Here is a 13,463-nt window from a genome sequence, read left to right as displayed (position 1 = left end):
GTCAGGGATCCTGGGTGTCCCTGAGCCTGGAGTGAGGGCCCCACACGCCCCTTCCTTGGTCTCTGACAACGTCTGGTTCTACTTTGGCCAGAGGTTGGAGGGCAGAGAAGCCCTTACTTTTCCTTTCTGCCACTTCCAGGCAATGACGATACACATGACATCATCCCATTACACAGACACCTGTAATACAGGACATATACCTATTCTACTGTACAATAAAATAATAAAAAAGTATAATTATGTTTTGGTAGTTTGTCCATGTTTTTGTGTGTATCAGTAGCTTGAAAACATATATTGCGTGATTCCATTTATATGAAGTTCTAGAACAGCTGAAACTAATCTATGGTGGGAAAAAATAAACCCAGAGGAAGGTTGCTTCTGGGGTGAGGTGGGAATAGAGATTGACCATAAAGGTGAAAGGGGGTGGGGAACTTTCTGGAGTGACGGTGATGCTTTGCATGTTGATAGGGTTTTGGTTGCACAGATGCATGCATTTTCCCAAACTCGGTGAACAGTCCACTTTAGATTGATGCGTTTTGCCATATGCAAATTTTACTTTAAAGGAAATGAAAGAAATAAAAGAGATTTATATTGGATTATAATTAATGATCTGCATGCTGAAGTGTTGGTGGAGCACAAAGTATGGTGTCTGCCGTCTACTCTCTAGTGCACCCCCCAAAATAAAAAGATGGAAAGGGGCACCTGGCTGGCTCAGTTGGTGGAGCATGTGACTCTTTTTTTTTTTTTAAAGGATTTTATTTATTTACTCATGAGAGAGAGAGAGAGAGGCAGAGACACAGGCAGAGGGAGAAGCAGGCTCCATGCAGGGAGCCCGACGTGGGAGTCGATCCCAGGTCTCCAGGATCAGGCCCTGGGCTGCAGGTGGCGCTAAACCACTGAGCCACCGGGGCTGCCTGAGCATGTGACTCTTAATGTCAGAGTTGTGAGTTCAGGCCACACACTGGGTGTGGAGCTTACTTAGAAAAAAAAATGAACAGATGGAGATTTTATAAAGCAAGTATAGCAAGATGTTAATGATAGAATCTAGGAGGTGGGCAGCAGGTGTTCATTATACTAATCTCCCAGTTTTTCTGTGTTAAATTTTTTATTTTTATTTATTTTTTTAAAAATATTTTATTTATTTATTCACGAGAGACAGAGAGAGAGAGAGAGAGAGAGAGAGAGAGGGAAGCAGAGACACAGGCAGAGGGAGAAGCAGGCCCCATGCAGGGAGCTTGATGTGGGACTCGACCCGGGACTCTGGGATCACACCCTGGGCCGAAGGCAAGCGCCAAACCGCTGAGCCACCCAGAGATCTCTGTGTTAATTTTTTAAAAAAGTAAGCACCACGCCTACAGTATGGAGCCCAATGCAGTACCAAACTCAGGATCCTGAAAGCAAGAGTTGGATGCTCAACTGACTGAGCCACCCAGGTGCCCCATTAAAATTTTTAATAATAAAACATTGAGGAAAGTACTTAAAATATAATTACATGATAAATACGTTAGAAAATAAAAATATCATTAATAATATTTACGGGAATAAAGACCTTACTAGTGTATGGAATTTATTAAATCATTTTCACGTGTAGGTGTTGTACTGGAGTTACTGAGGTCTGTGAGATGGATATTAACATCATCCCCATTTTATGGATGAGAGAACAGGAGCTTTAGGAGGCTTAAGCTGCTGAAACTTTTTTGTTTTTGTTTTTGGCCAAGCCACGAATCTAAATAGTGTCGGAATCAGACCATAAATCCAGACCTGTGGATCTAGTCTGTCTTCCATTTGGTTCAGCGCTAACACCCGACACAAAGAAGGAGCCCGAGAACGATTTGTTGAAAGAAAGAATGAATGAGAGAATAAATTGGGAACTGAGCTGTGAATAGGAAAGGATGTAGCATGATCGCAGCCAGGGAAATATTTAAGAATGTTAGCAACAGGCCAGTCAAGGCTTCTATACCTTTCGGCTATTCGGGGAGTCTTTTTAAGATGGACCTTAAGCAGGAAGTGAGTCTCCCATAAGCAGGAAGTGAGTCTCCCATCGAGGAGCAGCTAGTTCCTCTGTTAGTGGGAACACAGGTGTGCATGCGTGTCAGTATGGAGGGAGCAGTTACTCCAAAGGGGGGGCTGCAGACTCACAAAGCGGCTGGAATTGTTGTTGCGCACGGTCTTGGCATTGCCGAAGGCCTCGAGCAGTGGGTTTGATTGCAGGATGATATCCTTCACGTGCTGGGGGCAGAGGCAGGTGGAGGTGGCAAGAGGTCAGGACGAGGTAGGTGATCGTGGGGGTTAACTACTGTGCAGCTGGCAGGGTGGGGGGAACCCAACCTGTCCTGTTCTCCCCTCACCTGGACCTTCTCGCCTCCGCCAGACACCTTGGAGATGTAGCCCATGATGTATTTGGCTGCCACTGTCTTCCCAGCTCCACTCTCTCCACTGGGGGTGGGTGAAGGAGAGAATGATCAGCAGCCAGTAGGGAGGGGGGTATTGGGAGGGGTAAATACCTTTACTAGTGCCTGATCACTCATTCATTCATTCATTCATTCATTCATTCATTCATTTATTCTCTAGTGTGTGCCAGGCACCATACCAGCCTCTGGGGAAACAGTAGCGAACAAGACAAAAATCCCTGCCCTCTCAGAGCTGGTATTTAGAAGGGACAGATGGACAGTTACAGAATGAATAAATAAATGTATCATGGGCCAGGTGGTGACAAGGAAAGTAAAGCAGGGCCAAGGGCAGAGAGGGACAGTAAGGTTCTGTGCGGCTCAGGAGTTCTGAGCGAGCCTCCCTAGGGCAGTGAGGCTGTCCTGGGGGCCTGGGCAGGAGCATGTGGGGCCCCCCCACTCTGTACCTGATGATGACACACTGGTTCTCACAGTCGATGAGCATGTTCCGGTACATGTTGTCTGTGAGGGCGTAGATGTGTGGGGGATTCTCGTACTGGGCCTGGGGAGAAGATCAGGTCTCAGCCCAGGGCCAGGGGTTGGGGGTCCTGGGGGTCCTGGGGCTATGCCTCCCACCTAGCCCCAGGCTCACCGCGCCCTGGTAGAGGTCGATCTCCCGGTCAGTGAAGTAAGGCATCTGCTTGAAGGGGTTTACGGAGATGAGCACAGAGCCGATGTAGGTCTGGGGTGCGGTTAAGGGCTTTGCGGTGTTCTGGCCTTTGTTCCTTATGGGCCCCTGTCTCCTAATCCTAATGCCCCGGGGGCCTCTGGGGCCCCGCTGCTCAGGTGGAGATGCTCGGATGTGCTCTGGTCACTTAGGGAAGAAACAGGGCTGGGTCTCAGAAGGAGAGATGAAAGGCACTGTGGCTGAGCGGCCCAGGCCTGAGGGAGTAGTGAGGACCACAGCCGTCCCCAAGCAGAGCCCTGCTGTCACTGCATCTGCCCCCCCCCCGCCCCCGCCGCCGTGCTCTCACTGCTCATCCCTCCCTCTGTTCATTTGCTCAGGCCTCTGTGTGTCCCTTCTGTGCTGCAGTCCCACTGCCACCCTTCCCTGCGGTCATCCACCTGCCGTCCCTCCACCCACTGGTCAGTCACCCTCCTGTCCCTGTCCCCATCATCTGCCTGTCCCTGCCCACAGCCCAGGGTACAAAGATATAGTCGTCCATGAAGCGCTTGCGGAGGTTGCCCACGATGGCGTCCTCGGTGATCTGGGGCAGCAGCACCATGTCGTCCACGCCGCTCTGCTTCACGTTGTGGCTCTGCCAGTGGAAGCGCTCCTTGCTGCCCTGCGTGGGGGCGGGGGTGGCCAGATGGGAGTGAGCCCCCGCAGGGGGCAGGGCGGCGGGGTGGTGGTGGTGGTGGTGGCGCTGATGCCTCACCTCCTTCTGGTTCTGCCTCCCCTGGGCCACCTGCCGGCCTCCTGCCCCAATCCGGGAACACCAGGGGAGGTGGGCGAGGTTGAGTCCAGGCTCCCCACCTCAAAGAGGGGGGCTCCGTCCTCCCATCCCTCCACTCTGCGTCCCACTGTCATGGAGGAGACGGTGATGCCAGGCCCTTGGGGGCGGGTGGCAGGGTGTGCTTGGGGGAGCTGTGGGAGGGGGACGGAGTTGGCGGGTGACTTGCTGGGGGGATTGACTCACCCTCCTTCTCACTTCTTCTTCAGACTCCCTCCGCCCACTTGCTCAGCCCGCTCTCCCTGCCCAGGCCCGGGCTGAGCCCCCGACTTCTCTGTGGCGTTTGACCTGCCGCCCAGCCTTCCACCTCTAGATGGCCTCCTTCCTCCTCTCCTCTCTCGTGGTCACACACCCTAGCAGATCTGTCTGTGACCTCTGTCCTCTGTGCCCCCACAGCTTTGCCTTCTCATTTCCTCCCCCTTTTTTTTTTTTGTCGTTGTTCTTGTTTTGTTTTGTTTTTTAAATCAGGGGAGACTTTCCTTAAGCCCCAGGGAGGAGACTCAGACACCAGCTCCCCTCAAGACCCCTCCTCCAGGAAGCCTGCCTGGAATGTTTTCCCTCTTCAGCCTGCCGAGCTCATCCAGTGCCTGGGACACCGACGCATCCTGGCTCAGATGCACTCTGATCGGCACACCCCTGCCGTGGAGGAGTCCGGCAGACAGGTGGGTGTCAGCGGCCTGGAGCTGCCCTCTCAGGCGTGCTCATGCCTGGACAGGATGTCCCCCCTCGGGGAAGCCCCTCATTCTCAACCCGGGAGCTCTTGGAGGGCGGGGCCTGGCTCTCAGTGCTTTCTCAGCTCTAGAAGGGAGGACCTGAAGGATGAACGAGGAGCTAGGGCAAAGAAAGCAGCCCCAGCTTCAGAGGAAAACCCTTAGAGCGAAGGATGCTGGGAATCAAAGTCGAGTCTTCAAGGATGACCAGTGTTTGTCACACAGATTCCAGGGAAGGGAGATGGTGGGCCGGGCAGAAAGGATGCAGGCAGGGGTGAAGCAGGAGGGGCAGTGTAGGGCAGAGGTGGGGGAGAGGCCAGTCTCTCGTGGGGACCCTGGGGAATTCCTGAGCAGGGGAGGTGCACGTTCAGATTCTGGACACCCTGACAGCCGGGACAGGGCCACTGAGGATTGCCCACAGGTTTTGGTGTGGGGGTAGATCTGGGTTCTAATCCAGGTGATCCGACGTTGCTCTGAGCCTCAGTGGCCTCGTCTGTAAAATGGGAGAAGCAGCCTCACTTCCCAGGGTTCACACGATGGAGTAACTGCTCTGGGGGTGCAAAATCCAAACCAGGGTGAGGGGCGGGTGCTCCTCTCCGGCCCAGGGAGTTGTGAGGATGGGCCCAGGTCACCCAGGCCCTAGGATGTGCTTGATGCGGGGAGGCCAGGGGTGAAGTCCTCACAGCAGCTTGGAGTGGGGGGGGGGTCTAGGGAGGGAAACTGAGGCTCGAGAGGTGTTTGACACTTGACTACAGACACAGCTAAATTGTTTCCAAGGGTGTGGGATTCGAGTCTGGATCCGTCTGACAGCAAAGGCCGGGCTCTTGCGTGTATACCCACAAGCGGCCCGGGCCCCACGGGTGTGTATGGGCTGGACTTTGGCCAGGAGCTGCGAGGAAAGGTGCCCCAGGCAGTGTGGACCTTGCCCAGCAAAGGTGCCGAAGCGGGAGCCGAGAGCAGAGGAGGGAGCGTATGCGGGGGGCGAGGGCTCGAACCCCAGCTTCTTCCGGCCTGAGCAAGTCAGAGTTTTTCATAGGGTCTCCTCGCTCTGGGGCTGAGAAGCCGTCTGTGGGGTCCCGTCACCCTCCCATCCATAAAATATTCTGAGGCACCTACCATGTGGTGGGACCCCCGGCACCCCCCACCCGCCACCACAGGGAAAACCTCTCAGTCCCTACCCTGGGCACCTCCGAGCTTCGCTGATGCTCAGACCTCCGCTCAGAACACCCCTCCTGCCTGGGCCGCGCCAGTCCGGCCTTCGCATTCGGCTCAGGTGTCACCTCCTGTGAGAAGCTGTCCCCCCCCCAGGCCAGCTGGATCCCCGCAGCCCCCGGGGCCTCCTCACTGCGGCCCTGCGCACATCCTGGACATGGTGCACGCGGGCTGCGCCTTCTGCTGTGCAAGCCCCGGGGATGGGGGGGCTCGGGCGATGCCCGGCGGCACGTGGTCTCAGGGCTCGTTTGAACCAGTGGGAGAGTGGGAGAGCGGGCAAATGAATGGAGGGGAGGCCAACCAGGGGCCAGGTCCCGAAGGGCCTCGAATGCCGAGCAAGGGAACTCAGGCTCGATTGTCAGCAGCTTGGAGAGTTCTCAGCCGGGCCCGTACTGCTCCTGGGGACACTTTAAGAATTGTGGGAGCGGGGCAGCCCGGGTGGCTCAGCGGTTTAGCGCCGCCTTCGGCCCAGGGCATGATCCTGGGGACCTGGGATCGAGTCCTGCGTCAGGCTCCCTGCATGGAGCCTGCTTCTCCCTCTGCCTGTGTCTCTGCCTCTCTCTGTGTGTCTCTCATGAGTAAATAAATAAAATCTTAAAGAAAAAAAAAAAAGAATTGTGGGAGCATTTTTGGTTGTCCCAGGGGCTGGCATTTTAAGTGGGCTGCGGGTGCCAAATCGTCATCCGACCGCAGCGCCCCCTCCCCCCCAGCAGATGCTCGTTTAAGTGACAAAAGTGTTTGTAATCATTGGAACCTAGAATCAACTTCTGTTTTTTTGTCCACACAGAAAAATCGATGTTTGCTTTGCAAGGCTGACTCCCACCACATGTTCCAGGCTACCCTGTATCAAGGGGGATGCTGGTTTTATTCAGATTTCACCAAGATTTGATCAGCATTTCAGAAGCCCACGCTGCTCACGCTGTCAGCGAGAGGTACACCTGTCCCGGTGTGAGCACCTGGGGGCTCCGGGGGGAGTTCGTGGGCCACTGGCCTGAGCACTTTCATCTTTCTGTGCATATTTTATTCCAAGTGGCTTTCTCCTCCATATCACAGGAGGCCACATGAATTATTTTTGAATTTTGAAATTATTTTGGGAGGCTATGCGTTGTTTCACTGTCTGTGAATTGCAATTTGGGGATTCAAGGGGCCGGCCAAGGGGTCTGTTATAGGAAGGGGGTGCTGGGTGTGAAGAACCCCTGGGGTGCGGGTGGGGGAGGATGGTGGGGAGGACAAAGCTGCAGGAGCCACATCGTGCAGGGGTTGGAGAGGACGCCTGTGGTAGAGGCTGAGCAGGGAGTCAGCTGGGAGGTTGGAGGCTGGTGGGACCGTGAAACCCGGAGATGGCAAGGCCGGGTTGGGAGAAGCAAGGAGCTGTGGGTCGGTCCCCCGAGCTACTGAAGTGTGTCCAGCTCGCCGGAGGCTCAGAGCGGCCCCCGTGGAAGGCATTGGCGACCTCATTCAGAAGTCAGATTGGGAGATCAGGAGGTGTAGACAGAGGGGGAGTGAGGATGGCTTTCAGACCACCTGGCTGAGAAGGGGAAGAGGGAAAGATGCTGTGGGGAGACGAGGGGTCAGGGAGCAGGCTTCTTGTGTTCAGGATGGGGAGACCAGAGTGTGTTGGGGAGAAGAGAGGATGAAATCTGGGAGCAAAGGGGTATCATTCATGGACTGGTGTTGTAGGTGGTGGCGGGGCAGGGGGAGGCTCTGCTCTTGCTCTGAGCCAAAGGTCAGTGGGGAAGTGGGTGGGTGGGGGGACAGGGAGGCTTATGGGGGTGACAGGAAGTGGATCCTCCCTCTGAAGACCTCTGAGGGGAGGGGCCTCAGGTGTTAGCTATGGTAACCAACTGCAATCATAACAATAGTTAGCACCCCACTGGCACTTACCCGTGCCACACTGCGGTCTGGGCTTCTTCCGAGAATGACCTTACCAGACATACTGAGATCAGTACTATGACTAGGTCCACTTTGTGGAAGAGAAAACTATAGCACAGAGAAGTTAGCTGTCTTCCCCAAGGTCACACAGCACGAAAGGAGGATCTGGGAGACAGGATCTGTCGCCCTCCGCCTGGTCCGGGTCACAGGTGGCTGGGCTTGGGTTCAGAGCAGAGGAAGATGGGGCAGGGACAAGACTGGATCTGTCCAGAGTTTTCCCAGTGGGTCGACTTGGTCTCTACGCTCCTGGGCCCCTCAAGCTCGGCCGAGGCTCAAGGCCACTTCCTTTCTGTGAGGTCAGAGGCCCTGATGCTGGCTGTGTCTGGCTGGTCTCTTGGCCCCAAGGACTTGGTTCCTCTTCCTGTCTGTTCCTTCTCCCCAGCCAGCTGAGTGGCCTTGTCTCTTGCAACCTGAGCCATTCTCTCTCTCCATGTCCTGCCCCTGGGCACTGGAACCTCCAGATCCACTCCTAGCCCCCTGTGAGGCCAAAAACCATGGGTTGTTTGCAGTAGAGGGAGAGGTTTTGCTCAAGTGAGTACAGTGCGTGGAAAGACAGTCAAGAGTTTTGGCTTGGGACGGGTTGGGTGTGAGGCCTGGCTTGACAGTTAACTGACTATGTGACCCCGGGGAGGCCACTGGACTTCTCCAAGCCTCCGTTTTCCCATCTGTAAAATAGATTCCATAATAATTTCCCTCCCTCGGTTCTGCGAGCCAGTGCAGAGGAGGGGTGTGCTGGATGCCCCAGGAAAAGGCAGCTGGTGACCCCAAGAGCATTTAGTGGAAGTGAACAGCCTGTGACGGAGGATGTAGGAGCTGGTGGATAGAAGCTTGTTGAGAGAGCGAAGGAATGAACGAAGTACAGTCGGGATGAGGCTGCCTCCGGCTCTGTGTCATGAGTACCCACCTCTCTCTGGCTCCCAAGTCCCCATAGATCAAGTTGAAATGGAGTTTCTAAGTCTCTTCCTTGGGGGTGGGGGGTGGGTGCAATGAAGATGTTGTGGTCACAGTTGACCACAAGTCAAGTATGACTCAACCTGATGGGGCTCTTGTGAAAGAGTCAGGGCTGGGGTGGGATGGGAGGGAGCTTCTAAGTTTGACTCCTTCAGAGAGACGCCCCCCCACCCCCGGTCTAAGGCAGAGGGCATGGGGAGCGGGGCTTCCAGTTTCTCTGGAGTGGAAGTCCCACGTCCAAATGAGGCTGGAGGGATGGGCAGCCTGGGGCATGGGGGTCAGCACCCCCAAGTCCCCCACAGCCCCTCATCTTGTAGGGAGGAGCAGGAGATGGCAGGTCAAGGTGACTTCAGGAGTCACTGACTCCTGAAAAAAGTGACTCTGCCACTTTTGGGTGGTACAGCAGCTCACCTAGCCCCCCCCCCCCCCCCCCCCCCCGGGAGGGAAGGGTATTTCCTCATCTGGAAATAGTGATGGCTATTTCCTCGTCTGGCAAATGGGAACACCGAGCGCCATAGACCTCACGGGGCGGATTCAATGAGGTCAGGCTGGGGAGGTGGGAGCAGCAGCCGCGCGGGTCCCACGGGCGGGCGCAGGCCTTGAGGCCCGGAGGCCGGGAGGGAGGGCTGGATGAGGGGGCTTTTGCAATTTGCCCCAACTGCTCGGGCCTCCCTCTCCTGGGTGCTGATGAGAAGAGCCTCAGACTGGAGGGAACAACGAAACAGCCACTTCCTTCCTCGTTGGGGTCCTTCGAGCTGTGGTCGCCAGCCAGCAGGGAGATGTGAAGCTACCGAGGCAGCAGCTGCTGGGCGGCCCCCACCCCCCGCCCCTGCCCCGGGGTCCCTGGTGTGTCCCCGGTCCTGTCCTCCCCCAACTCAGTGGGGTTTTGGGGCCACACCCTGCGTGCCTGCCTGTGCAAAGGCATTCTCGCCTTCAAAGGTTCTTGAGGTCCCCCTCCTTCGGGGTGGAGAGCGCTCTCGGTTTCCTTTCAGCCTAACTGGAGGGGACAGGTGGGGACCTTGGTCCTTCTAGAGTCCTCCGTCCTAACTCTTTTGGCCCCAGGCTTTCTCTGTCCCTCCCCACGGCTGGCGCCTGAGGACCAAGCAGCCACATCACTGGTCTCCCGGCCTGATGTCTGTACTTTACGATCCCTATTTCCCTCGCTCCACCACCATCACCAGCTGGGGACAACCGGCTGCTGCCTTCACCCGGCTTAGGGTCAGAGTCACACAAAAACTGCTGATAACCTCAGTCCCGGCACCAGCAGTCAGCATCAAACAGAAAATATGACGAGGTCTGCCACCGATTTCCCCAGCATCACCCACGGCCGCGACAGCCGCCCTCACCATCAACAGCCACACCGGACCAACTACGGTGGGGGCAGCAGCCACGGCAACACCAACGCGGCCCCAGAGACTGTCCCCGACAACCAACCATGGACGAGCAACGGCCAAAGAATGCCACCATCACCACCCAGCTCTAAATGACAGTGACCATTGGGGCATCTGGGGGGCTCAGTGATTGAGCGTCTGCCTTCGGCCCAGGGTGTGACCCCGGGGTCCCGGGATCGAGTCCCGCATCGGGCTCCCTGCGGGGAGCCTGCTTCTCCCTCTGCCTGTGTCTCTGCCCCTCTCTCTGTGTCTCTCATGAATAAATAAACAAAATCTTAAAAAACAATGACAGTGACCATCAACTGCCATCATTCCACCGACAAGCCCTGACGACCACCCGCCACCCGCCACAAACATCCAACTAGCTGCTTCCACCACCAACACCCCCACGAGGCTCACAGTCACCACCAACTCGTGACAATGGACAGCGGGGACCACCAGCACCACCAGTGGCGCCAACCACCCAACAATCATGGTCCGACAGCGACTGGGAATGAGTCACCTCCACCCACCGGCACCACTGGCTCCAGCAATGAATGAGCAGCACCCACAGCGATGGTTACTGTGCGGAGCGCATGGCAGGTGCCCCGTAAAGCACTTGGTGAACGTTGTTTCATTGAATCTTTCCACCCTCTTCCTGACACTTGTCATCATCCCTCCAGGAGGCCATCAGCACCCCTCGTGTTAGCCTTGTGGATGGGGTCTGCTCTCTTTCCCCTCTCCCGTGGTCCCCCTGGGGGAGTCTCCCCTCCCACACCCCTTGGGCCAAGCAAACCATTGACTAAGCATTTCATATGGCTTCCTTGGGAGGGGTGGGTGGCTTTTCTCTCAAGTAGCAAATCATTTCCTGTGTTCTTTTGATCAAAGTCTGCTCATCTGAGCTCCTGGGCCCTCCTGGCTTGGCTCCTTCTTCGAAGAATTTCCATCCCAAGCCCAGAGCGCTAGCTGATGGTTTGGTGGGTGAGTTGCCCAGGTGAGCATCGGCTTTCTGGAATAAGGAGAGGTTGTCTCTCAGACTAAAACCAATGCCTGCCGCTTGGTCTACCACCGTGTCGCCACCTCGGTCAGCTGCCTGCTGCAACTGCCTGGAACACTGCAGTTGTCACCGCTGGCAATGGGACTATCCCAGCCACATGCTCTCATTGACAGAATGACAAAAAATGAAAGCTGAAGTGGCTTGCAGATGCCTGGAGCCGTGGGGGCAAGTTTTCTAGCCAGCCCGGGGGCTCTCTCTTGACGCGTGTGTTGTGCTGTTGCTGCGTCTAGCCCATGACAGTGACAGTCTCCTGAACCCTGTCACCGTGGCCATCATCAATCTCAACCTCAGCAGGTGCTGACACCTCTGGCTGGGGTGTATCCCCTGCCGTACTTGGTCGGAAGGGTCCGTGTGGTGGCGTGGACGTGCTGGGTCTCACTGTCTCCTGCTTCTGTGAGTGCTGAAACCGGGCCACCCCGTCACTCACACAGGCACACCCCTGCAGCCCATCGCCCATTTGACACGCTCTGCTCCCAGCTGTGGACTCGGAGTGGCGGAACCCACGGACCCTCTGAAGTCCTGAGAGTTTCCCTGAATGCCTTCTACGGCTCAGCTGACTTCCAAATATGACATATGTGGGAACTGAGGCCCAGAGAGGGGAAGTGACTTGCCCAAGGCCACACGGGACGGTGAGGGACCCAGCTGGGCTGGAAACCCATTCCCCAAGCCCCAGGGAAGGGGTCTGTCCTTGTCCCTGTGGGTACTGTGTGATCCTGCAAGGCCGCCCTCTGCCCCCCAGTAACGGCTCCATCCTTGATCTCCCATCACTGTCCTGGCATCCCAGCACCACCCCGTGTGAGCTTGGTCCCTGGTGAAGGATGCTGGCGGCACCTGTGCTGCAGCGAGGGAACCCCCGCAAAGTGTCCACTGTGCCCCTCCCGATGGCCCCCCACCTTCTGATGGTGGTGTCCAGGGCATCTCCACCTGGCTGGTGCCCCCCTCTCCCCTGCCCGCCCTTGAAGGACTTACCATGGTGGTTGTGTCAGGCCCCTGGGGGAGCGCCCGGATGGGTCGTGGAGACAGGGGTATAGGCTCAGGCTGTTCTGGGGGGTGGCTCGCGCATGGCCCTGCTCCTGCTCCTGCTCCTGCACCAGACTCCCAGGCCTAGTTCCTCTTACAACAGCCCCCCCTCCTACTTCCTTTAGGGGAGGGGCCAGTGCTACAGGGGTGGGGGGAAGCTGGGCCAGGGGCGGGGAGAGAGCTCCAGCAGCTGTGGCAGGGGAGGGCACTGGCTCGTTGGGGCTCTGAGCCTGAGGGGAGAGGTCCCTGATGACTGGCAGCCGCCACCAGACCCCAGGAGGGCCCTTCCTCCAACTCCTCGGCCAGGTGCTGCAGCAAACAGCGTGCAGGTCAGCTGGCTGCAGAACTGTCTGCTCTTCCAGAGCGGCCTCAGGAAGCTCTTGGGCTGCTCGGGTCTCTTCAAAACCACTTCAGATGTGTGTCTGTGTAGGCGTCCCTGAGCAAACCCCCTCTGCCAGAGCCTCTGCTGGTCTTCCTTCCAGAAAGGCCAGTGGGGAGCCACCCGTGTCTGTGTCGGGGGAGGACCCCATGGGTGGAGGTTACCAGGAACCAGGGGCAGCTGTTAGGTCTCAGACTTTGGATGTCAGCTCTGGATTTTAAAATAATTTTTAAAAAGATTTTATTTATTGGGACGCCTGGGTGGCTCAGTGGTTGAGCATCTGCCTTTGGCTCAGGGTGTGATCTAGGTCCGGGGATCCTGCAGGGGGGTCCCTGTGGGGAGCCTGCTTCTCCCTCTGTGTCTCAGGATCCCGGGATCACGGCCTGAGCCCCCCAGCTCTGCTACTTCCAGGGCCCCCCTACTTTCTTATAAAATGGGGGCACGGGCCCTCGCCTCAGGGCCTGGCACACAGAGGGGTCATCAAGTGTTGGCCCACGCCCTGACCCTGGGAGACCCGCCGGCCTCCTCCCGCTCTGGACACTAGGAGCCGGGAGTTCGGAGGGGTCCTCAGCTCCGAGCCACCCACCCAGCGGGGAGGAGGCCGAGCACCCGGTATCCCTGCGCTCCGCCCAGCACCCAGCACCCTGCCTACAAGTGGGCGAGGCGCGCGCCCCCTGGTGGCCCGATCTGGGCAGGGGCGCGCTTCTCCCGGAATCTCGGGTTGGGCGCCGGGCTGGGCGCCGGGCTGGGCGCTGGGCAGCCTCACCAATGCCTCCAGCGCCCGCGGGCCGGCAAGCAGGAGGCCCTTCCCCTTGTTGGCTTCAGAGGGCGCTTCCCACGGAGGTGACGCTTGCGCGGAGGCCACACGGCGAGTTGGAGCTGACCAGGTGAAAAAGGAGAGGGGAGGGCACACCTGCGCGGGGAAGCAGCT

The 13,463-nt window shown here is 57.2% G+C and overlaps 1 protein-coding gene across 1 annotated transcript in view; it reads right to left on the bottom strand.

Annotated features, from left to right (window-relative positions):
* Positions 1 to 12,228, bottom strand: part of MYO1F (myosin IF) — a 35,132-nt gene extending 22,904 nt beyond the window's left edge. The window contains exons 1-6 of the mRNA XM_041764666.1: positions 12,103 to 12,228; positions 3,596 to 3,733; positions 3,040 to 3,129; positions 2,855 to 2,949; positions 2,349 to 2,436; positions 2,140 to 2,229 (exon numbers count right to left, since the gene is read on the bottom strand). Of these exons, the coding sequence (XP_041620600.1) occupies positions 2,140 to 2,229; positions 2,349 to 2,436; positions 2,855 to 2,949; positions 3,040 to 3,129; positions 3,596 to 3,733; positions 12,103 to 12,105 (504 nt within the window). The 5' untranslated portion in view covers positions 12,106 to 12,228. The remainder of the gene's footprint in view (positions 1 to 2,139; positions 2,230 to 2,348; positions 2,437 to 2,854; positions 2,950 to 3,039; positions 3,130 to 3,595; positions 3,734 to 12,102) is intronic.
* Positions 12,229 to 13,463: the final 1,235 nt, after the last annotated feature.

The sequence above is a fragment of the Vulpes lagopus genome, chromosome 7 (genome assembly GCF_018345385.1).
Source record: "Vulpes lagopus strain Blue_001 chromosome 7, ASM1834538v1, whole genome shotgun sequence".
In the NCBI taxonomy this organism is placed as follows: domain Eukaryota; kingdom Metazoa; phylum Chordata; class Mammalia; order Carnivora; family Canidae; genus Vulpes; species Vulpes lagopus.
This window is presented reverse-complemented; position numbering and strand designations above follow the sequence as displayed.